Below are 25,548 nucleotides of genomic sequence, written 5' to 3'. Positions count from 1 at the left end.
GACTTGCTCTCTGGATGCGTTGTCTGTGGTCTGCAGTCCTCTGCTTTTATTCTTGTTTTGTTTGAAAAGTCCTGTTGATTTTGCACAAGTTCACATAAACATATTTTCCTTAATTTGGATAAGCAAATGCTGCTCTCCTCAGTCCTGATAGGCACATGTTGTATGTATTAGCTTTAATAGGTGCATATTTACATCAGATCTGATAGACATGTTGTTTTTTGCAACCTCAATAGATACACATATGTGGTTGATGTTGCTCTACTGTGCATGCTCTGAGAGTGTGGTTTTACTCTTCAGATAAGAACATATTACCTACCATACTCTCCTGTGCATGCGGAGGGGCTATATCATCCCCCTGAGTCATTGTTCTGCAGTGCATGCTCTAAACATGGCTTCAGGTCCTGCTCTCTATGCTCTCTATAGTATCCCATCTCCTTTTCTTAAGGTCAACTGTACCACATAACATCACCTAACCTAATCATGGTATGAAGTCTATCATGTGTTATGCAGGGCCTATATACTGGTAGGTAGGAAGGTGGTCAGTAGAAGGTTGAGGTGGGCATGAAATCTTGAGGGCTATCTTAAAATTTGTAATTCTGCTACCATGTACATGATGGAAGTAAAGATTCACCTTGCAATTTTTCCCTGTTAACCAAAAAGTTATAGAAGAAATGTACAAGCTAGATATGAATTGTTGGTTAATGGTCTTATGCCTGGACTGTGATTTGTAACTTGTGTCCTGAGAATTTTATGTAGTAAAATTTATGTAGTAGAATTTGTATAGAATTAAAAATTATGTAAATAATGCAAGGGTTTGCCAAAAAACAGAGATTATTCAAAGAGAACTTTAGTTTAATGAACCTTTCCTAATGAAACATGATAATTCCAATTAGCATAAATTGAAAAGTCTTATGTCTAGGAACCTGGGAAGAGTTTATTGCCTCAAAGAACTGTAATTGATAGGGAAACTAAGCCTGTATTTAGAAACTGACTTGCTTGATTACTTTATCTTCATTCCTTTGTCTAATATTTCTTTTGTAATTCTGCAAGGAACACCGTGTCATGAATTTAGCATACCAACCATCCAAACTGTTACTTTTGATTGTCAAAATGGTATTTCAGTTTAAGAAGGCAAATATCACCCTGAACAAATTCACAGAGGGCATCAAGATAATAGCAGGTAAATCCAGTGTTATACAATCTGGCAAAATAGTGGGTACAAGCAGGCCAATATTGTCAATGTGTGACCTGTGAGTTGCATAAGATGCTGCCATAGCAAACCCTCCCCTCATACCAACACGTATTTAGTCTAATATCCTGCTTATGCTGACTTGAACATTTAACCATTTTTCAAATATGATTCATATTTTCATTTGCACTGAAACCCACAAATTATGCATAGTTTTCTATATAAACAATAAAAATATTAATAATGTATAGTTTGATAGTGTGGGAAAATCAAGCTGTAGATTATTTTAGCAAACTTGAAGCAGGGGTGTCCAACCCACAGCCCATGGTCTGCATGAGGCCCAGGATGGCTATGAGTGTGGCCCAACAGAAAACTGTAAATTTACTTAATGTGTAAGACCCAAGACAACTCTTCTTCTTCCAGTGTGGCACAGAGACACCAAAAGGATGGACATCCAGAGTAAATTTGGCCCATCAGTTCTGAGGAAAGTAGTTTAAACTACAAAATTAGATTGATATGAAACTGGCTGTAACCACTGGGAATTTTTTTTACTACATCACAGACTCATCATTTCAAATAGAAAATTCAGTTAAAGTACAACTCTACATCTTCAAATATTACCATCAATTAAATGAAAAATACTAAGCCACAGGGTTGCAAACTCCTGTTAATAATAGATACTGTCTTGCTCTGATTGTAGTACCTTATTAGTGGTCATTAAATTTAATTGATAGTATGTTCTTTAAACAGTCTGTTAAAAAGAAGAACGTTTTAATTTTCATATCTAAAATAATCAACTATAGAGTAGAACTGTTTATAGCAAATGATATACCAGAAAAAATATAGCACATCAATTGTGAGTGTGGTTGTGAAGCCTCATTCCCCACATGTGAATCCTTGCTATCCCATTTTCTGGTTTTATGATGACAGATTAAAGAAAAGGGCTATGAAATAACACTGGTTTCACTTAATTTATACTTTTCACGTCATTGAAATAACTTAAGGGTAATTCTTTTGAGAGACTCATATCTTCAATTTTCTATTCTATCCAGATAACTTGTAAGCTTCTCAAATTTAAAGAGTTTCAACAGAAATCTTGATCTTCCTCCAGTTCCTAATCAGTGTTCATCACTGTTCTTCAAATTAGTAAGCAGCACATCTACACTGTCCAAGGATAGGAACAAAACCTAGGAATTATGTATTAAATTTCTTTTTTTCTCACTCCAAACATGTGGTATATCAGCATGTATCATAGGCTCTGACTTCCAAAAATATCTCAGAAATAACCCTTACTCACTATATTCACCATTTTTAGACCAGGCCAATCTTTTTTTGCCTCTTACCTAGACAACTGCTAGCTTCCAACTAGTATCCTGTCTTTCATTCTTTCCTCCACTCCAGACTTCCTTAAGAGTCTATTATCACCCTGGCTGGCATAGCTCAGTGGATTGAGCATGGGCTGCAAACCAGGCATCGAGGGTTCAATTCCCAGTCAGGGCACATGCCTAGGTTGCAGGCCACAACCCCCAGCAACCACACATTGATGTTTCTCTCTCTCTCTCACTCTCTCTCTCTCTCTCTCTCTCTCTCTCTCTCTCTCTCCCTCTCTCTTTCTCCTTCCCTTCCCTCTCTAAAAGTAAATAAATAAAATCTTTTTTAAAAGGTCTATTGTCTACATAGCATTAATGTAATCTTTTTATAATATAAATTAAACCATATCATTTTCCTATTCCAAATATTAAATATTCCAAGGGCTCTCCATCACTTTCAGAATTCATTCCAAATTCAGCCAAAAACAAGTGAGCAAGCACATCATCCTATGTGATCTTGCCCCGGGCCATGTCTATGACCTCACTGCTAACTGATGAGCTGTCCTTATTCTCTTCATCCACACTGCCCATTTTGCTGTTGCTCAAATATACAAAGCATATTCTTGCCCCAGGGACTTTGTAGTACCATTTTATTTGCCTTGAATGCTTTGTCCTCAGATATTCAGATTAATGTAGATCCCTGATCTCAGAAGATTTTGCTGACCACTTCTTCCCAGACAGCCCTCCCTATTTTTTCTTATTATTTATCTTGCAAAATCATGTCTTTAACCACTTACTGCTCATTGTTATTAATAAATAAATTCTGAATCCTTTACTAAGGTGCAAGCTATGTGATGGTAGGACTTTTCTTATTTTGTTGACTAATTTACTCTTATCTCTTAATAATAGTCACACTTAGAAATTAATAAATATTTGTTGAGTGAAGATATAAAGGGTTACACAATGTCCATGGAAAATATGATCATATTTTCATACAGCTCTGTCTTGAAAGATTTTACTTGCATTATTTTCCTCAAATATACATTTAGAAAGAAAAATGTATGTATTTTTAAAGTTATAAAGTTTTATAGAAATTACTGTAATTATCTTGGCACATAATCAGTTTTAATAAATATCAGTTAGTCATTATGCTATTCATGGTAAGTACTCAATACATATTTGACAGATGCATGAATAAGTGAATAGGAGGTATATTGGTAAAATAAGTAAGCTATGGTAACCACAAAGTTAGGAAAGGAATATGTAAAATTAAAAGTTTAGTAAATGAAAGCAAAGCTAAATATTTTAAATGCCTATATTTTTTCAGTGTAATCAAGCAGTTATGGAAAAGGAAATGCCCAATCATTTTTGTTTTGATTTAATTTTCTTGTAGTAAAAAAGAATATTATTAGAAACACCAAGCTAGATAGAGTGGTATTTTAGTTAGGACAACACTACATGCTACAACAACCTCCAAATTTATTTAATTTATTATATTAACCTCTAGCTTAATGTAATTTATTTTTTATTCACATGAAATCCAGGTGAATGCTTCTGATTTCAGTTAGTCTCTTTCAGATAAAGATTTGGGGACCAGGGCTACTTCCTTCTGTGGCTTACCTATCTTTAACATGTGGGTTACCACATAGGGGAAGAGACGGCAGGGTCACACATAGAAGATTCTTTTGGATCAATCAGAAAATGGCACATTTCTTGATCATTCACATTTTATTGATTAGAAGTAGGTCACATGGTCACACATAAACACAAGAATGAGACATTTATTCCATGAGGAAAAGTAAATGGGATTATTGAACATGCAGCTGGGTATTTAACTAAGGGAAAATATAGACATTTGTCTAGAATAAGTTGTGTTGACATATATATATATGTATACACACACACACACACACGAACAGAGCGGTGAGCAAAAGTAGGTTTACAGTTGTATGTGACATGCTTTTGAGTTAATAAAGCTATTTCAATAATCATAATCTACATGTTTTTATCAATACAAACAACTGTAAACCTACTTTTGCCTACCCCATATGTATGTATATGTATATATAAGGGTAGGCAAAAGTAAGTTTATAGTTGTGAGTACACGAAACACAGTTTATTCTTGCATTATTGTTTATTAATTATTGTATTTATCTGTATTATATAAACCTACTTTGACCACTCCTATATATGTATGTATGTAGGTATGTATATATACATATATATTTGCCAACAAAATGACATATATGATTTGAGTTGATAGTACTTGGAAATATGACAAGATATTTTTTTGTGTAACTCAAAACTAGGAAAATAAATTCACCTTAGAGAGTTAAACTCTAAGAATATCTCATTATGGATGTGAGTCTAGATATGCAACATAGGAAAGAAAAAGTGTGGCTTCCTGGCTGCTTGTCTTTTCACCTGGAGGAATGAATGAATCAGCATATCCAATGATGTAATAATCAACACTGCTGGAGAGCACATCAGCATCATGGAGACAAATGTTGGGAGTGTCAATGCAAAGTTGTGTAAGGAGACTTTTAATCAGTGTGCATCACGCACTCCAGACAATTCTAATGGCAATATCTTAGCCTGATGCCCTTAAGCATTCAAATCATCTAGTTTTACATGTTCTGGCCCAACACATGTCAAAAAAACCTGTGATTTTTGTGTAGCTGTGCTGATACAAAGAGAACTTGTTAACCAAGGACCTTTAAAGATCCCTTAATCCTGTGGTAGGGATTTCTCAAGGTAGTTAAGAAATAGCTTCTATTGTATTCAGTAGGAAATACTGACCATGGCATTAAAATACTTATGAGCTGTCCAACAGTTATGTTTTCATTGTAAACTAGTATATTGACATTTTGGTCTCTATCCTAGTATCATGTGTGTTTTTATTAATCTGTTGTCTTTCCAGGGCTTGATACTTACCCTGAAATGGAGAAAGGGACAAATCTCTTGGTTTTTAAACTTTGGAATCATGTGACATATTTTTTTTGCTGTTTCTTTTATCACTTCTACTTTTACTTTTTACTATTTTCTACGTGTTAGATTTTTAAAGCAGTTATATAACATCAAGAAACCTATGACCTTCATAAATACTTTCAGGTGTGATTTGAAAGTGACTAAAGAATATTTAACTGTTAAACAAAAAAGAAAAAGAATATCTAAAGCAGAATTTAAGTTTTGTGTAAGTTAGATACCATCTTGGACAAATAGTAAAACAGTGAAGCCTGATAACTATTGAATACATTTTTAGTGTTAGGAAATAGGCATGTATTTGTATTCTGAAATATATTTGAATTGTATTTTCTTAAAGTTTAAATTACTTCACATAGCATAACTAATTTTTAACTCTTTATTTTAGGGAGAATACCCTGATCCATTTGTACTTATTTATGCACACATCACAATTTTCTTTCCTATAAACTAAAACCAATTTCTTTATGTAGAAATTATTTTATAAGTAATGGCAGAAATAGGCTATTCACATCTAACTAAAAAACATATAAGGAACATTGCTTTATAAAACAATACGAATTAAAATACTTTGAACATCAAGAGAAAATGTTTTCAAGCTATGCAATGTAGACACTGAATTTTATATTATCTTCCAAATAAATATGACATTTAGAGCCAAAAATGTTTATAATTTTTAAAAAAGAGCCACTAGATTTAGATTGACTCGCATACATATAATTTTTTTGGAAAAAATATCCTCAAGGCAAATGTAAAGCAGTATGTTGACTTAAAATCAAAGGAATTAAGAACAAATTTAGCCACTCAATTGAGCATAACCAAAATGTGAAAGGATGAATTAATTTTGAAATATACATAAAATTTACTGTAGAAATTTTATTTTCAAACTAAATAAGGTGCTGCATTGAGCTATTTAATGACTATAAAAATGCAAATAACTTCAAAACTAACTTAAAAAGTTATTTCTCAGGAATTAAAAACGAAGAAAAACTGTGAGTTTAATTAAGGTGATTATTGTTTGCAGGCCTGCTCCACTGGGTTTCTTTGTGATGATGAAATAAGGCAAGTTAGCTGTTTACCTTCCTCCTCTCAAAGAACAGATGCCATTTCTACACAAACATACATGGTGACCCCTTCTGTGACTTTAATCGGTAGCTTTCCATCTCCAAGGACTACAAATCTATGGACCATAATGAAGACCCATTCGGTTGATCAGTGTAAGTAAGGAGAGTAAAATATGGAGATGTTTGTATTTGAAAAAGGTGTGTACTGAAAGTTATTTTCTGACTTATTTTAATTTTTCTAAGATACATAATATATCAGAAGCTCAAAATCGCCTTAGAATTCTTGTTGGTTATATGTTACTTTTTAAGTTTTGCTTTAAGAATATTGATATACTTTGGTAATAAACACTCTTTCTAAAAGAGTACAAAAAGTTCATTAATAGTCTTTATTCTGAAATATAAAGTTGGGTAGATAACAGGACCCCCAATTTTAGCTCCTTTTGTTTAAACAATCAGTAAAACTCATTTAAAATGGTTTTGTACTATTTCCTTCATTGTGTTTACTCATAGTCTTTAAATGGTATATGTAAATTTCTATACCTATCAACTTATTAAAATACACTCAGATTTTTAAAAATCTGTTTTCAATTCTTATGAAGTATTTTGATAAATTTAGTATGTTTTAATGTCTTATTATTTAATTTACTAAATCACATAATGACATATTTTAAACAATGTAGTGTATGTTAAATTATACAGCCATTCTTCATATACTCAGTGTCATTCAGAACAATCAGAATGAGAATTATAGCCTTTAACCAGATATTTATTGTGTAAGGAGAATATTTTTGAAGGCTGATAGAAACAGAAAGGCTGACTGCTCTATTTTTTGTCTACATAATTATCTTTTTTTAAGAATTAAGTTAAAATATAGTATGATGTAATATACAGAATATGTTGCCTATTTAGAAAGTAAAATGATATTTTCTAACATTCCTAACCTAGTAGGTTAAAAGCCATTGATTCTATCAATGACAAAGAGTTGTAAATTATCATGTTTTACAACTCCAAGGAGTCATTTACACGTCGTTTATAATATGTCCATTCTACCTAACCCCATTTGTTCTGACTTTGGCCCTCCTATGGAGTGTGAATAAGGAGTTGTGCAGTCACTCCTTAACTTTCTCAGAGAGTGTTACATGCGTATTATTTACAGATCCACATTTATCTGCATATAACTGTTGTGAGGTGGCAGTGTAATTTGCAGAAGAGTCAGCCCAGGACCAAGGTTGTTTATTTTTAACTCATTTTTCTTCTTTCTTTGTTTTTTAAATTTGGCTTTTTCTTCTCTGAAGGTTCAAAAGAGACAGGCATTTTCAAGCATGGTATTTTCTCAACTGTTGATTTATCAGTATTAAGTATCAGTATATCCTTTGAAAACTATTTATTTGAAGAACTGATTTCTACTAGACAGCTTTCAGCAAAATACAATCTTTCTTCTTCCACAGATGTTTCCTCTTCTCAATTTCTGAATTTTGATGTTCGTGATCCAACACAAATTATCCCAGGCGCAACAGCAGTACCACGTGTGCCTACACAAACTTCAGCTGTCACACCAGGATTCTTTTTCCTCGACAGGGGAGAGAGGACCTCATTTATCATCTGTTCCTTACTGACAGATTTTATTTTTCCTACACAATCTTTATTATTTGACAACGATCAGACTGTTGCCTTATCTGCTACCACAATGAGTTCAGTAATTAGTGGCATTCCAGGGCCTGATATTCAGTTAAACAGGCACTCCTTCCTCTCCCCTAGATTCCTTCTCACAACTGTTTCCACAAGCATACCTCCAATTGTCTCCAGGGGGGCTCAAGAGGATACTGAAGAATATTCAGCTGTTTCCTTAATTTCAAGAAGAGAGTACTGGAGATTGCTGAGCTCCTCAATGTCTCCAATTTCTCCTGCTAAGATAATTATCTCTAAACAGGTAGCCTTCTTAAACTCATCAACTCTGCACAGATTCACTGCACAAGCCTCCAATCCCAGTGAATATCAGATTATTACTGAAGCATCTAGCAACCGGAGACTCACAAACACCAAATCACAAACTGCTGATTCCTTAAGTGAATTAAGCCAAACATGTGCAACATGTTCTATGACTGAAATAAAATCCTCTCATAAATTCTCAGATCAAGTTTTGCATAGCAAACAGTCCCATTTTTATGAGACATTTGGGATGAACTCAGCGATATTAGCCAGCTGGTATGCACTAATGGGAACTCAAACTATCACTTCTGGGCATTCATTTTCTTCTGCTACTGAAATAACACCACCAGTGGCATTCACAGAATTGTCATCTTTATTTCTGTCTAAAAAGAATACAAAAGGAATAATTTTATCCTCATCCTTGGAGGAAGCCATTACCCTATCAAGTAATTTGGATGTCGATTTATGTTTGGATAAGACTGGTTTATCCATTGTCCCTTCACAAACTGATTTTTTCGACCTGATGCATTCTGATTTGACTTCAAAACTGACTACTGATGATCCATTGCTATCAAGAAACATTTTTAAAATATTGAAAATAGGACAATATGGTATATCTATGGGTCTCACTGAGGTACTAAATCAAGATAATTTATTGGGCATGAAAAAGAGTAAAGAATCTCAACAACAGCTCGAACTTCTCACAAGTGATAGTTCTCTGAATTTTGAATTAAACTTACAAAGTCACCCAGCAACTGTACGTTCAAATGAGCTCAAAAACAACCCTCCATCGTACATAGCCTCGATGTCTGACATTTTAGGAGCATCCTCTAATGTTGCATTATATACCGTTTCACCAACTCAGTCACTTCCAATGCAGACCTCTTTCCCCATGTCTGCATTTATGCCAAATTGGACACATTTTACAGATTATGTGACTTTAACATCTGATTTAAAAGAAGAGTTCAGAACCTCTTCAGAGTGGTCCCAGTGGTACCTTCAACCTAGTGTGCATGATTGGGAATCTGCTCCTGTGGTCCAGAGGCTTCCCTTCACTAGATCTCTTACTTTGTCTTCACTGGAGTCCATTCCAGTACCTCGTCAGATGATGATTTCTGGTGAGTTTCTCAGTTTCACTTCAATAAACTTTTGTAAATTAGTTTCTTTTCTACAGAGAAGAAAAAGCATGTTGTAGTCACCAGGTGCTCTAAATAGCCTCTTTGTAATCAGAGCAGGAGCCAGTCAATGAAGATGGCACCTGCTGTTGTACCAGACACAGATGGTTATTCTTTATGCACTGCCACAAAGGCTACCATATCAATAGAGGAGTTTGTGGGAGATGGCTATACTGCTGGCAAGCAATCAGAAATGGAACTAGTTCAATTCATTGCAATGGATCTTTCAAAGTTTAGGAAAAACTTGTATTATTCTCGTTTCTTGAAATAGCTTGTTGGTCAGGTTGAACACAACATAACACTTTCTAGAAGTGGTATTTTATTTTTTTAATGGGAAAGATGCAGAAATTAAGGGAAATTTGTTGAGTTTTCCCATCCTACATGATGCAGTTTGTCATTTCTTAATACAAAGATGTGATGCCTTCATTATATATAACTCAATATTAATTAAATATATGTCTTTTGTTTAACAAAACAACACACAAATATTGAAACAAGATAATATGTGTGAATTTTAAATAATTAATGAAAAGCCACTTAGATAATTGTTCTTACTTTAAAGCACTTTAGAAATCACTAATTTTCTCTCCCCTTGTAATTGCTATAAAATTGGGAAGCATGAAGAAAAGGTTTAATGAATTGTACTTAGCAGAAAAAGAAGATTTTTCATTATTTACAGAAGTTCTGTCTTGTAGAAATTCAAGTATAACTATGGCAGTGATGTTAATTTTCATTCAATGAGAAATTGTTTTGTATGTGTTTGTTGTGGTTTTATGTGTGTGCTTTAGAAGAACCATGTATATCTTATTACATTTCAGGTATGTAATTTATGTCTGGCAACTCAGTAATTGAAAAACCAAATCATCATATTTAGTATATTCAGTAGAATATGATTTTCTTTACAAAGTTTCTAAAAATACATTAAGTCAAACAATAATTTTTAAAAGATTTTATTTATTTTTTTTAGAGAGAGTTGACAGGGAAGGAGAAAGAGAGAGTGAGAAACATTAATGTGTGAGAGAAACATTAATTGGGTTGTTTCTCTCAGGGACCTGCCCCTAACCAGGGACCTGGCCCACAACCAAATTATAAATTTAAATTAAATATTCTTATACTTTTACAAGTGAAAGCTTTTTGTATAACTAGTATCACTTATCAGCAATGCCTAATACATCACTTGTCACGTGTAAGTTTCTTAGTAAATGCAACTGAGTACACCTTCTATGCTCACACAATTAGTCTCTTAGAAATAATCAGGAAATCTACATTTGTAGGAAATCAAATCCTAGGCTTGCTCTTTATGAAAAAAATGTTGTCACATTCCATTTTTCCATCTCCTCACTACCACAGCAAACACTCTTTGATGATTTTTGACCTCCTCCAATTCTCTGTCTCCTCCTAGTTTTAATTGCTTTGCTAATTATTTTAGTTCTGATAATCAATTATTTACAAGGTACATGTTGGCATTTTCCAATATGTCCACCCACTGTGTTTGTCAGGGCCAAGGCAGGGAATAGATAGCACACTCCAATGGAATATTTGGGAAGAGTTGAATAGAGAAATTATTTACAAAGATATTGATAAAATTTAAGGAAAATGGTGAGAGATATTATGATTCTAAAGGAACTAGTAGCAGCAGAATGTCATTACTACCCCTACACCAAGAGGGTCAAAATAAAGAGCAGTTTTCAAACCCCAGAATCTAAAGAGAAAAGCTGCCAGTTTACAGAAGCCATGGCCCTTAGGAAGAGGATACAGGCAATCCAAAGCCAAACAACCAGGAGGAGACCAGGAAACATACACCCAACCTCACTTCTCTCTTGGCATTCCTGGTTGACCGAACCCAATCAGTAGCTGGAAACAATCTTTAAAAACACATCTGATCTAGTTTCTTCATGTAAAGGAAAGGTGGGGTAGGCCACAGTAGAATGGACTGTAGTGCTAAAATCTTGATAAGGTTCCATAACACTGCCAAAATATAGAATAAGTGTGTAACTGATAAAGGGGAGTTCCTAGTATGTTTTTGAAGTGGATCATTGGGTACTATTATTTCCTCCTTACATCCTACCTCCATACTAAAAATGTAAATAAGGTAGAAAGCCTGTAATTCTGGGTTCCCTTACTCTGGTGGATTTCTTGGATTGCAGTGGGTTGCTGAGGAAAATATGACCCTCAAAGCAACCTTTTGTAATAAGCAAAGTGAGGCTTCATGGAGTATCAATATGTTTCTCATGATTTTTGAACTGTAGAATTGCTGGTTATGTAGTATAATTACAGTTTTATTCAGTTGGATCAAAATAGTTTTTCTCAGACATCCTCTAAACTAAAGCAGCTTTTGTGGTTTGGTTTAACTCATGAGGAAAATGAAGTTTAAGAGAAAAAAAGAAAACATTGTCTTTTCATAGTGATATGACTTTCTTTTTTTCTACTAATCATTTGGGAAGGCTATCACAGACAGCAACCAGAGTTCCTGATCCAAATATTCTCTAATAGCAATGGATAACAAAAATTTTACAAAATAAAAAGTTTTGAGTTTCATTTTCCCATTCATAGTTATAAAATGATAAATTAAAACATGATGTCATATAATATTAATAAAACTATAGTAAATGACAAGGGGATATTTTATCCAGGAATAAAAAGATGAGTAGATATATAAATTAAGACATTTAACGATATAATTTACCATATCATTCAGTAAAAAAAATTGACAAGTTATAGTTTACTGAGTATTTTTATTTTATTTTTACCATAAGGATTTACATTATCTTCCTTTTTTCTATGTATTATTTTTTCTAACCATAACAAAATATAAAGACACAATATTCAATGTTATTTTTAAAGCTGAAACAGAAGAGGTAGTTTCATTAAACTCAAATAATTCAAAATGCTTCATGTACACATGTGTATATAATTCATACCTATCATTTAAAAATCTAATGATAAGATGCATTAATTAATTAACAGAAAAATACTACTGCTCCTTAAAAGTATATAGAGCAAAGTTTGCAAGGTAAAGTTTATTGAATAACCATAAAAGTAGATAAATAGCAATATGATGTCCTTATTTGAGACATGAGACTTTCCCCCTTAATGCTACATAAACACTATATTTGAAAAGTATACAGCAATTTCAAACAAGTTAAAATGGAATAATTAGAATTTGATCCTGTCATTTTAAAGTGGAAGAGAATATCCAGGGAAATATTGAATAGGTGTGGCAGTAAGGGAGCTTGTATTTTTATGCAATACATTAAAATAAATTATAACAAAATAGTGTGATATTGTTACAAAGATGGATATAAAAAGAAATTGAATAGAAAATCAAGATAAACATGATAGATATAAAACATAAAGGAGAGATTTGAATTGATAGAGCAAAATTTTAATATTTAATAAGTTTTATTGATGCATTCCATTATTTTGAGAATTCTTTCTCTCTACCTTATACCAAAATTAGTTCCATGAGGACTGACTAGATAAAATTTCAAAAACAAGTATTAAATAATTAAGATAAAATATCAGTTAATATTTATTTGATCTCTAAATGGACATGTTTAATCTTCAGCCTGTGGGTAGGGCATATGTATCTAATTCTGCTCATATGACAAGTGACTTGCCTATCCACCAACGTAGTTTTTCTCAATTCTTTATACTATTGTCAGTCACTTGCACATAGGAAGTTGAAAAAAGATATTTCTATTGCCTCCCAAATCTATTTATACTTGCAGCATGTAGTTTAGTATGACAAGTTGTCACTTTTATGAACACCCATCCGCAATATTTTGAGATGTTATATAATGTCAATAATTAAGATATTACTCAAACTACTTGACAGATTAGCGGAACATATGTTCTTTCTTAATAACCATGTTTCAGTTAGCAAGACATTTTATGGAGGATGCACCATGCTCTGGTCTCTGTTTATGGTGTGCTACACTACTCAACAAAACACATGCTTCCTGTCCTCCTACAGCTGAATTTCTAGCAAACACTAAGCAAAATAAACCCATATTTCTCTATTACCTGTTATATATAATAAAGTATACATAGTATAGTTCTAGTATACATATAGAATATATATGTAGGTGTATATATCTATAAAATATATATTTTAAATGTATGTCCTAAGTGTACTTTTATTTTTATTTTTTTTATTTTTTGTTGTTCAAGTACAGTCGTCTCCATTTCCCCCACTCCATTCCCTGCCACCCCAGGCATCCCCACCTTCTACCTTTGATCCTACCCCCCTTTGGCTTTGTCCATGTGTCTTTTATATATGTTCCTGACAATCCTAAGTATATTTATCTTCCATATTGTATATGTATTATACAGGGTCTAGCAGAAGTAATGCCTGCTTAAGTATGGTTGGTAGGGTATGCAAATATCTCACATGAGATGGACAGTAATTTGAACATTAGACCTAAAATGTCATATGGTGTACTTGAATATGATATTGTTATGTTACATATATAATGTGCATGTGAAAGAATTTATATATGTGTGTGTGTGAATGATGTGAAAGCCTGCATATATAATGTGATAGCTGTATAAATAAAAGACAAAATAGAGCCAGTTAGGAGGAGCTGGGTATCACAAGATCTGGATGAGAAACAACAGTATGATCAAGTGTTATCTCTTTGAGGAAGCCATCTTGATGGAGATGATGATGTGTAAATATAGGGAGAAAAATATCCCACACAGAATAATTGGGTCAATGCTGCATTAAGGTTGATATATGTTTGACATTTTTTTCTGAAAACATCAAGGAAGTCACTGTGGTAAAAGCAGGTAAGCAACAGAGAGACTTTTATAGTATGATTTCAAATTGATAATAGGGTGAGGAAAACAAAATCAGATTCCAAGAACTTTAGGCCATTTTAAAGGCTTATCTTGTACTCTGAATGAAACAAAATTATTCCAAGGGTTTGGGCAGAGAAATGACCTAATCTAGATGATACTCTGGCTGCACTATTGAGAATAGATTAGTGGGTGGGAGTGGGCAGGGAGACCATTTAGGACTCTGATGCCCTAGTCAAGGCGAGAAATGCCTATGGCTCAGAACAGGACCAGGTATCAGCAATAAAGTCTTGACAAATTGTTAGATTCTGAATATAGTCTAACGGTCAAGCCAACAAGATTTGTTGATGTGTTGGATTATTTTTATTTATTTTGGTAACTTGTTTTATTAAGCAAATTATCTTAAGTCATCCCTTGAAGACAAATAAGGGAAATCTATGCAAACCAATTTTTCCAAACATGCTACAAGTATATCTATCTTGCATTCTATCAGCTACAAAGCTGAATTTAACAATAGATCCATTACAGTGCAAAAGTCTGACAAGTTTATAATGGCATTCCTGGTTATGTCCCTGAGGCACAGAAAGACCCTCCAACTTCTTCATCTGACATGAATTAACCAGTCATGTTCAGCATTAAATACATGTTTATCTATACTTATTCTTGGAAATTTATTTGTGACTTCATATTGAATGTAGGAAGTCTCTACTAATCAAAACATTGAATAATTCAAGCTATTACATGATGGTATAACTAGTATATGTGTAAGTATGTATGTGTTGGTATGCATATAGACTTGGGTATGTGCTTGTGTGTTTGTATGTAACAATAGGCCAATATGGAGTAGAGAGGCCTAATGATGTAATATCAACTTTTGAGAGAAAAGATGCTAGAATTACAAAATATTAAAAAAGAAGAAGACAGATGCTGAAGACATGAGATTTGATAACATTGGTGCTAAAATTTTGTAACTGTCACATAAATTATGAACATATTTTTGATATAGGGATGCCATAGCAAAGTAGCACAAACTGAGTGGCTTGAAAGCAACAGCAATTTATTCATTTATTTTTTTTGCGTGCCATACTTTTAAAACCTAGAAGTCCAAAAACAATATGTCCCTATTCTTTCAAAGAAACTTGTAGAGGTAAATTCTTTCTTGTTTTTTTGTTCTTTCTGATGGGGGGCTGCCAAGCTTGGGTATTCCTTGGCTGGCAACAGCACCAGTCCAATTTCTGGCTTCTATTGTCAGATGATATTCTCCCTATGTGCCTCACCATCTTCCTGTAAGGACACGCTAAAGGCAAAAAGCTGGTGCAGAATCCTTATGCATTTCCCAGGCTATTTTCCTACAATTTTAAGAACTCTAAGTTATGCAATTTCATTGTCTGGTTAATATGGAAGAACCTGGGAAAATGAAAAAATCATAGCATTCTGATTCCATGACTTACTAAATTTTTGGCTTTAGAAAATTATCTGATTAGCCTCTGTGATTCGTCTATAAGGTGGGACTATCATTAATTTTGTGAAGTCACTTTTTTGGAATATGGGCATATATATATATCCATATGAACCAGTAGGTGTATATGTGCATGTACATACATGCATGCATTCATATGCATATGTGTATGCACACATGTGCATATGTGTGTGTCTACATGCTCATGTGTATGTGCATGTGTGTGCATGGGTCTGTATGTATACATTTGTATGTATATATATATGATCTGTCACAATACCACTTAAATGTTAGCCTCTCCTTAAATGTTTATTTTTTTTTAATCCAACTCTATACACTATCTTTAGCCTCTAGGCTACTGGCCAAACCACATTTAATACTTTTGTGATCCTTAAGCTTCGAATATTTGAAATCTAAGCTTGATGCTTGCCATGGATTTTATTGCTATCTCATCTACCTTTGACTTGTTCACTTGTTGTTGACTAATTTATCCTATTCTGGTACTTGATTTCTGAATATAGCCACATCTTGCACCTCATGAGGTTCTAAATCCCTGATTTTACTTTGACAGAGGTTTCTAAGCTTTCCCTAGGTCTCTTTAATTCCCGTTAACACTTTTATATCTTTCTCCATAAAATTCAACAGCTGATGTTCTGAGGCAGTCCTTACCACCTTCCCTGGGCTGCCAAACTCCATATAAGGCTATCTCTTGCTTCCTGAGGGTCTACCTGCTTCCTCATCCTAAGTTCACAAGTTGATGGTTAGACTTGATGTCTAACCTCTCAACTCTCAGTATTGAATTGCAGGATCCTCTAGAGTAGAAAACACATTAATTCCTATATTCCTATTATTCTATATTCTTTACCTTGTCTTTCCTCTGAAATGTCCATATTTTACTTTCTAAAGAGTGACTTAGTGCTGAAAAACAAGACACGAAGATCCAATCTATAATTGTAAATGGATAAAATTATAGATATAATTTGGAAACTTTATAAGTTCAAGCCTTGATTTAAGATTATAACCATATACTATATTTTTTCTACTTGATTTTCAATCTGGGCTCTTATTTTGTGTGGTGATTTTTTTTAAGTGGCTGACCATTTTGCTTAGACTATGGGTACATTTTAATTTTCTCTAGTGTTAATCTATCTCTTCTTTCAATACAACTGCCTCTGTCACTCTTTACAATGTTCTAACAAGCTTTCTATAAAGGAAATAAAATAAAATTGAATTTTATCATGTTCACAGCAGAGAGCAAATAAGGGTGAAATTTTGTTTTTTAGATAATTTAATACTTGTACCTGAAGATGCATAAGCATCATAGTTTATACTTGAAGAAGCCTTCTTTTTTATAAACTAACAGGGTTTCAATTACATATTTTTAATACACTTATTTTAATTAACCCCACAAGAATTACCCCCTATTTTTAAAAGAGTTAGATAATGTCTATTTCAATTCCAGGGAAAGTGGAAACTAAAATATCCATCTAAAGAACTCATACTGTCTTATTATTCCTCCAACAGAAATTGGTGTATTGTTTTCTTTCTTCATTGTCCTTACTACAGTCTGATAGTTTTAGAATTTAGGTTCTGTGGCCAAACAATCTGTTCCAAATCTGCTTAGTAATTGTGTGATCTTAGAATACTTCACCCTTCTTGCTTTACAATGGGAAAACTGGTCTTGACCACTGCACACAGCCTTGTGAAGATTAAACCAGACAAAGCATGCATTGTGCATAACTAAGTCTCTAGAGGTAGTAAGCCTAGATAATTGCACCTATCATCATTACTCTTATCAGTAAAATTAGTAAAAGTGTAAAACAAATTTTCTGTTAAGACATTTATTTAGATTAAGGACAAAACACATGGTGAAGAAAACCTGACTATTGTCGGCAGGCTAATGAAAGAGAACTTATGTTTATCTCCTAAGGTTGCTATGCTTCTTGACCCTGCGTAGGTTATATGGTCATAGCAAAGGGGATTCTGTCTCACACAAGTACACATGTAGACAAGTGGACAAACTGAATCATATGACATGGAAATTGAAACTTTTTTTTAAGTTAACTATATTTCAAGACTGTGATAGACATTATTAATGGTTAAAACATAAATTTAAGAAAATAATAGTTTCAAGAAAGCATATGACTCAAAGATAAACTCCTATATAATAATAAATAATAAATGTTATTAGCATCAGAAAGTACTTTTCAAATAAAAAGGGGTCTAGTAAAAATAAATCTCTACCATAAACCAGAAAAGGATTATTAGAAAAGTACCAGCTATTAAATAAGGAAGGAATTACTATCTTTGGAGTGACAATTAATCAGCTAATCTTATCCCTCCCCCCTATGAGAAAAGAGAAGAAAAAGAAAGAATTATTTCAAAATCATCCCCATGTTTAAGTCATAACCAAAATATTTGTTTCATATTTTTAAACATATGTAAATTTAGCACTATAAAAGATAAGGATTTTATTTAAATTATAATCTCTATACAAAACTTAAATATTTTTATTTGTATTTTATTACTTGGCTCTAATTGTCTTTATTTCCTGTGATGGGAAACAAAGTTAATCCATTGTTTCTGTTTAGTTCAGTGCAAAATGACACTTTATTGAGAGATTTCATATTAATCGACTAAATCACAAGCAAAAAATTAAACTCATGTTAGTATTATTTTATTCATTTTACCATATAAACAATAACAGAAACTCAATGTTTAAATTATAAGTATATATGTGCCCAGATTTTTGAGAGATAATTTTAGTATGCATAATAATTCTGGGGCAGAACTAGTATTCCAAAAATACTACAAGTTATTAGAGAAGAGTTGTGTTTTTTTAAGTTATACACTGCTAGGGATAAAGGCGAAGGTAAGATTCTCAATGTGTTGTATATGTCCAATTTTAATATGAATAATATACTTTTAATAATTTTCTAATAAAAACACATATTGTCTCACAGTGAAAGATTATTCTTCATATTTTATTAACATAAATCTTTCTCAGAAAGAGAGTGCCATTTGAATCCTTTATCCTTTTATACATTTCTGTTTGAAGCTTTTGACTTATTTCTTTTTTAAAAGATTTTCATGGTACTTTTTTCTATCACCATTTAGTCTCTTTATACCTGCCACACACACACAATCACCACACTGTGGAAAGCAGTATGGAGATACCTCAAAAATTAAAAATGGATCTGCTTTTTCACCCAGCAATCCCACTTCTGGAAATGTATCTGAAGGGACCCAAAACACTAATTCAAAAGCACATAAGCACCTCTATGTTCATTGGGGCATTATTTACAATCACCAAGATATGGAAGCAGCCCAAGTGTCCATCAGTACATGAGTGGGTGAAACTATGAGACATTTACACGATGGAATTTTATAAAAGTGGCCATATAAAAGAAGAAAATTTTACCCTTTGCAACAGTATGGATAAACCTAGATAACATTATGCTAAGTGAAATAAGCCAGTCAGAGAAAGACAAACACCATATAATTTCACTCATATGTGGAATCCAGTGAAGAAACTGAACTAACAAGGAAAATGAGGACAGACTCATAGATGGAGAGCAAGGTGAGAGCTAGTCCGAGATGAAGTTAGGGGATGGAGGGATCGAGCAAAAAGCTGAAAGAACTTGTGGGCATGGACAACAACAGTGTGGTGATTTCTGGCAGGAAGGAGGTGTAAGGGGACTAAATGGTAATATAAAAAATACAATAAAGTTTAAATCAAAAAATAAAGATATGGAAAAAATAGAAGAAATCTGAAAGAATTATGTTCGTTTCCTACTAATCTTTAGAAGTATCATATTTTCTTTAAACTTAGTTATGATTAACTTGAGACAACTACAGGAAAATTGGTATACATTATAAATTTAATTCGAACTTGAGAATTAAAAGAAAGTACATTAACTTCATTGACCCTGACAATGTAATCTGGAGACCAAATTAAACTCAGTACCAGATAATGTGATTGCCTCTAAGAATACTGGAAATATCACTTCTCATTTTTAAAAATCTTGTTTTTTCATTAGTAGAGAATTCTGTTTTTGTATTTTCTTCATTAAAAAAAATATCAGCCATGCTATATGTCAACTTCAAACTCTAAACCCTGTCTAGGTGGCTGAAACATGACAGGCCAGGGGGAGACTGATATAAATAAAGAGATCTCCCTTGATAGCCAATGGAATAAAGTAGATGTGGTATATATGTAAAATGAAATACTACTCAGCAATAAGAAAAGATGAAATGCTGCCATTTGCAACAACATAGATCAATCTTGAGAGTATCATGCCAAGCAAAATAAGGCAGACATAAAAAGTCAGGAACCATGTGATTAAGTTATAAAACTTAAAGTAATAAATTAACAAAGAAGAGAAACAAACAAACAAAAGTTCATGGACACAAAGAGTATGGTGGTTACCAGAGCAACAGAGTGGTGGGGGTAGACTGAGGTATAAAGGGCATAAAATATATGGTGACAAAAGGTTTAACTTTGAGTGGTGGGCATGCAATGCAATATGCCAATAATGTATCATAGAACTATACCCTTGAAACATATATAATTTTATTAACCAATATCATCCCAATCAATTTAATAAAATAAGAGATCTCAAGTGGGAGACTGGGTTCAAAGTTGTCAGATGCTAAAGAAAAGGGCTTACAAAGACAGTATGATGTCTTAGTTTTTTATTATTATGTAACTAATTATTGCAATCATGCTGATTTAAAAATACAAATGTATTTTTTCACAGATTATGTAGGCCAGAAATACAGATACCCTGTACATAGATTTTCTGGTATGACTACAATTCTTATCTGGGTTTAGGGTCTACATCAAACTCACTACTTGTTAGAATTCATTTCCATACTCTTTTAGGATTTAGGTGCCTGTTTTCGCATCTGGGTGCAGCTTTGACTCTTAAAGACTATTCTCAGGTTCTTTCTCCATAACACCCTGCGTTTCAGGAAGGGATAACATCCCTGGTGTCTAATCTCTCTCATTCTTTGAATCTCTTTGACTTCCTCTATTGTTACCAGAGAGGGCAGGGAAACTCTGCTTTAAGGGGCTCATTTTACTGCACAGCAGGAAGAAGGAATTCCTATCTTTTGCTATAGCAAGGATGGAACTGGGGATTATTATGCTAAGTGAAATAAACCAGTCGGTAAAAGACCAACACCATATGATCTCGCTTATAAGAGGAATCTATTGAGCAAATAGAACCAGATACATAGAATGAGAGATTCTATGTCTGTTCGATGAGTCTGCTCCATTGAACAGACTGACAGCTACTAGAGGGGAGGGCAAAGGGGAGACTGATTGAAAAAAGGTGAATGGATTAGTCAAAGAACACGTATGAAGCACCCATGGACATGATCAATGGTGAGGAGACTATAGAATCGGGAGCAAGTTGTGTGGAGGGAAGCTAAGGGGGATAAAGTGGGATAACTGTAATAGCATTAATAAAATAAAATAAGATAAAATAAAATAAAATAAAAGGCTCATTTGATTATACTAGGTCTGCCTATATAACCTTCTTTTGTCAAAATAATGTAATCACAAGAATGATACCACGTTCACAGGATTCACTCACACTCAAAGAGAGAAGATTATTCAAGGGTAAAGGTCATTAAAAGGATCTTTTTGGTATTCTGCCTACAGAACAGGAAAATCCAGAAAACTGTAATGTAACAGCACAAAGGGATAGACAGAAACAGGCAGATTTCCAGTTGAAAAATCATAGACAGTGTCCCACTGTCCTGGATCTAGTCTGGGTAAATGAATTCTCAGTAGTTTCTCAGTGTTCAGACTGAGGTAAGCATACAAGTGTTTATATGTGAAGAAAAGAGTAACAAAGAAAAAATAAAGAAAAGTAAAGATCAGTGACAGTGTTTGTGACTCTAACTCAGGGTAGTGGTTCCCAAAACAGGGCACATTGAACCTGATTATTAGAAGGCCAGAATTACATGTTATTTATAATAAAACACGAACCTCTTTCCTGCAAAACTATTAAATATATTAAGAATTTTCTATGTGGTAGGAGTGAGCTAAACACATGAATTTAACTTCTCACTTTATCCTAACAGCTCTCTCTCATGGTTCTGTGGTGACATGGGTCAGGCAGAAGTGATAGTTGCTTTGTGATGGTGAGATCCTTTGTACACTACATCTGATGACCCTTCTATGAAAATCGACCCTTGTAATTCTCTGTTGGCCTTCAGCAAACACTAGAAAGTGCGTTGTTTAAAAGCAAGATTTGTGTCTCATTCATTTCTGAGTCTTGAGTATTGAGCACAGGGGTAGATATTCAGTATAAATTTGATTCACTTTATTGTTTCTATAAAAATATTTTGAGGCAAACTTTGTAGTGGAAGAAATTGGATTTAGGTTTGAGAACTTGAATTCTAATCCAGTTCTCCTTAAATTACTCTCATATATGTGTAAGTTATATCTTGTGTGCAAGACACTAACCTCAGCTTCTTTTCAAGACAGTGAAAAACTAAGATTTTTTTCTGTTTACAAGCGTCTACAAACTTTTTCCTATGTTATAAAATAATAACATATAACCTGTTTCCAATCGGTGCTTTCAACCCAACTCAAATTTTGGAGAAGTATCAAATGAAAATCAAATGGTAATTTTTCCAATGCATCTGCTCCTGTGGTTAGCTCTTCATTGCTAGTTATGTGTAATTAAATAAAATGTAACATTAAAAGTAATTTCATTTATTTATATATATATATATATATATATATATATATATATATATTTATACAAACAACCAGCATGTAGTAGCTAGTAGCTACTACAAACTACCAACTGGTAGTATATATTCTTTAGTTCATTAATTCAATTGATAAGCACCCATATGCAAATGAAGTATTACTAATTGTTTGCTATTCATTTCTTTTGGGCACACAGCTGGCAATAGAAATATCCATACTTCTTTCTCCTGTTTCCTTAGAAATGGTTTCTATAGCAACTGAGCATATTGAGCTGGAGACCCAAGGAATGCCACATAACTGTGTCCATTTATACTGAAAACAGTCTTTATATGATCTTTATTTTTCAGCTTAAAAATAATTTATATCAAGTCAGTTGGAACTCTTTTGTAACTAGTAGAATGCAATGTACTGGAACAATGAAGCAAAATTTTGATTTATTTCTTTAATCTCAATTAAGTAAATAACTCAAAATTAGTCACATCATTTTTAATCCATAAATGTTCTTATACTTTGTCTTTGATATCAATTTCAAGCATAGTGCTAAATGATCTACAGAAGGTGATTACTTTCAATACCAATACTCAATGTGGTTAAAAAACAGAAGGTCCAAATATGAAGTCTATCTTATTCATGTGTCTAGTGTATTTTAGACAAGTAATCTTCTAAATAATTAGAAATACTTATAACATAAATTAATAAACATTGCATGACTTTAAATTATTTCTCTGTTGCTAAGATGATGCATGAAACTTTGAAATCATTTTTCCTATAATAAAATATGTACAATTGAGTTTTTACAGAAATGGAATGTAATTTAAAACATTATATAAATAACAATTTATTTTTTTAAAAGGAGCTTCATTTCATATATGATGTAGTATCTGTGATTTATGTCATTTTGCTTTATTTTAGTCATCTTTTTTTTAAAACAAGATATTTGTTTGTTTGTTTGTTTGTTTGTTTTTAGAGGGGAGAAGGGAGGGAGAAATACCAAGAGAAACATCAATGTGTGGTTGCCTCTCGTGCTCTGCCTACTGGCCTGCAACCTAGGCATGTGCCCTGACTGGTATTCGAGCCAGATGCCCTTTGGTTTGGAGGCCTGAGTTCAATCTACTAAGCCACACCAGTCAGGGCAGTCATATTTCAACATTGATTTTTCTCACCCATTGCTGGGTTAGAGCTATCTACTTTGTAGGTTTCTCTGAACATTTCCCCAAAACTTTCACTTTCTTTTAAAAATATCAAGTAATAGTTGTCTGTATATGCCCAGAAGAAAGACTTTCTTCTCATGTCAGAGTTATTTTTTAAACATCATACTTTAGATTTAACTCAAGCTCCTTTCTGAATTTAAAATGACTTTCATCACCAAATCCTGCTGAAGTCTTATTTTTGTTTCAAAGGCCTCTGTCAAAACTTCATTTCTCCAAGGAGATGCCCTGGCATTCTGACCCCCCCTAAAAGGTATCATATTTTTTAGAATAATCTCTCTATATATTCTTCTATGATATTCATATAATTTATTCTGCATTCTTTCTCCTGTCTTTATTCCCCTACAGCACCCCACAGAGTTAATGAAAATTAATGTCAAAAAATTTCTGCATTGAATTGACTGTCTTGAGGAAATAATCTTAACTGTTCTTTTGTTGATGGATGCCTTTGTGCTGATGTAGCCTGAGTTTCTTATTTCTATTAATATTATGTTCAAATGCTATAAACACTTAAAATTATTAGAAGCTATGTTTAAAACTATTGCATTTTGACTAAGGGAAGGTCCTAGCACTGTGTTCACTAATTTCCCCCTCTCTGTTTGAATGCTACTTCTTGTTCTTTTTTCATAGGTTCATCCTTCTTCACTTGAGCTATCTTTGCAAGTCCTCAGTCACAGAATGAGTAACGTCTCACTTTCCTCCACACACATTTCCTGAGCAATGTGCTTTACAAGTTTATCAGATCTTTGCTGAACTGTTGTTTTCTGATGGCTTTTTCCAACCTCATACTTTTTAAATGTAATTATGATGATTAGCACTCATTTGAAGACTTGCGGACAACCCTGCATGGCTCTCTGAAGCTGCTTGTGTGATTCTCTTCTCTCTGGTACTGTGTCCAACTATAGCCTTCTTGACCTCCCTGAATTTTTCATTGTTTCCTCAATTCATGGTGAATGCCATAGTCCATTTGTGCTCCCATAGTGCATGATGGAGCCCAGAGGCTCTTTCTAGGTAGTATGATTGGATAATTAAGCTGTAAAGTATAGCTTCTTGTTCAATTTTTGAAGACCTTTGCTTCAAAACGTCTGTTCAGTACCTAGTTGTTCACAATGAACACTTAACTTTTATCTCTGTTACTCTATTATGGCTGGAAGAGAAAATTGTTTTTTTATTTCATATTGCTATTTAAGATATCTTTTGTGTAAACTAATTTTTGCAAAGTCCTTACAATATATTTTTCTATGCAATCCTTAATAAAATTCTATTTTCAGGAGTAATTTGACAGGTTCACCTGAGATTTATTTTACATATCACTCTTCAGACAGCTCCTTATTCTATCTTCCATTTTCTCAGGTGTCCTTAAATTGTGCTACCAGGTTATTCTCTCCTTTCTCCCAATTATGCCCTTACTACACTGCATTATGTTTATTTTATTTGATTGCCCTTTCACTTGACAGTGAATTTCTTGATAAAAGCTACCAAATCTTATATATATATATATTTGTCTCTGCAATACAGACTACAATGCTACATATCGAGAATGTCCTCAAAGCTATTTTTTACTATATATGAAATTATTAAATTCATAAATGTGTAACAAGCAACCCATTCTTCTCCTCAATATGTAGAATTAAACCCATGTTTAGCAAGTGTCAAATTAACAGAATAATGTTAACTATTGAATCATAGTATGTTGACTATT

The 25,548-nt window shown here is 33.2% G+C and overlaps 1 protein-coding gene across 1 annotated transcript in view; it reads left to right on the top strand.

The window, feature by feature from the left end:
- Positions 1–1,110: 1,110 nt before the first annotated feature.
- LOC114494052 (protein eyes shut homolog) overlaps positions 1,111–25,548 on the top strand; it is a 294,169-nt gene continuing 269,731 nt past the window's right edge. The window contains 2 exon segments of the mRNA XM_036022595.1: positions 1,111–1,180; positions 7,841–9,592. Coding sequence (XP_035878488.1) covers positions 1,111–1,180; positions 7,841–9,592 — 1,822 coding nt within the window.

Source organism: Phyllostomus discolor, chromosome 4, assembly GCF_004126475.2.
Source record: "Phyllostomus discolor isolate MPI-MPIP mPhyDis1 chromosome 4, mPhyDis1.pri.v3, whole genome shotgun sequence".
Lineage (NCBI taxonomy): Eukaryota > Metazoa > Chordata > Mammalia > Chiroptera > Phyllostomidae > Phyllostomus > Phyllostomus discolor.
Note: the sequence above shows the minus strand (reverse complement) of the source record. Positions and strands in the feature narration are given on the sequence as shown.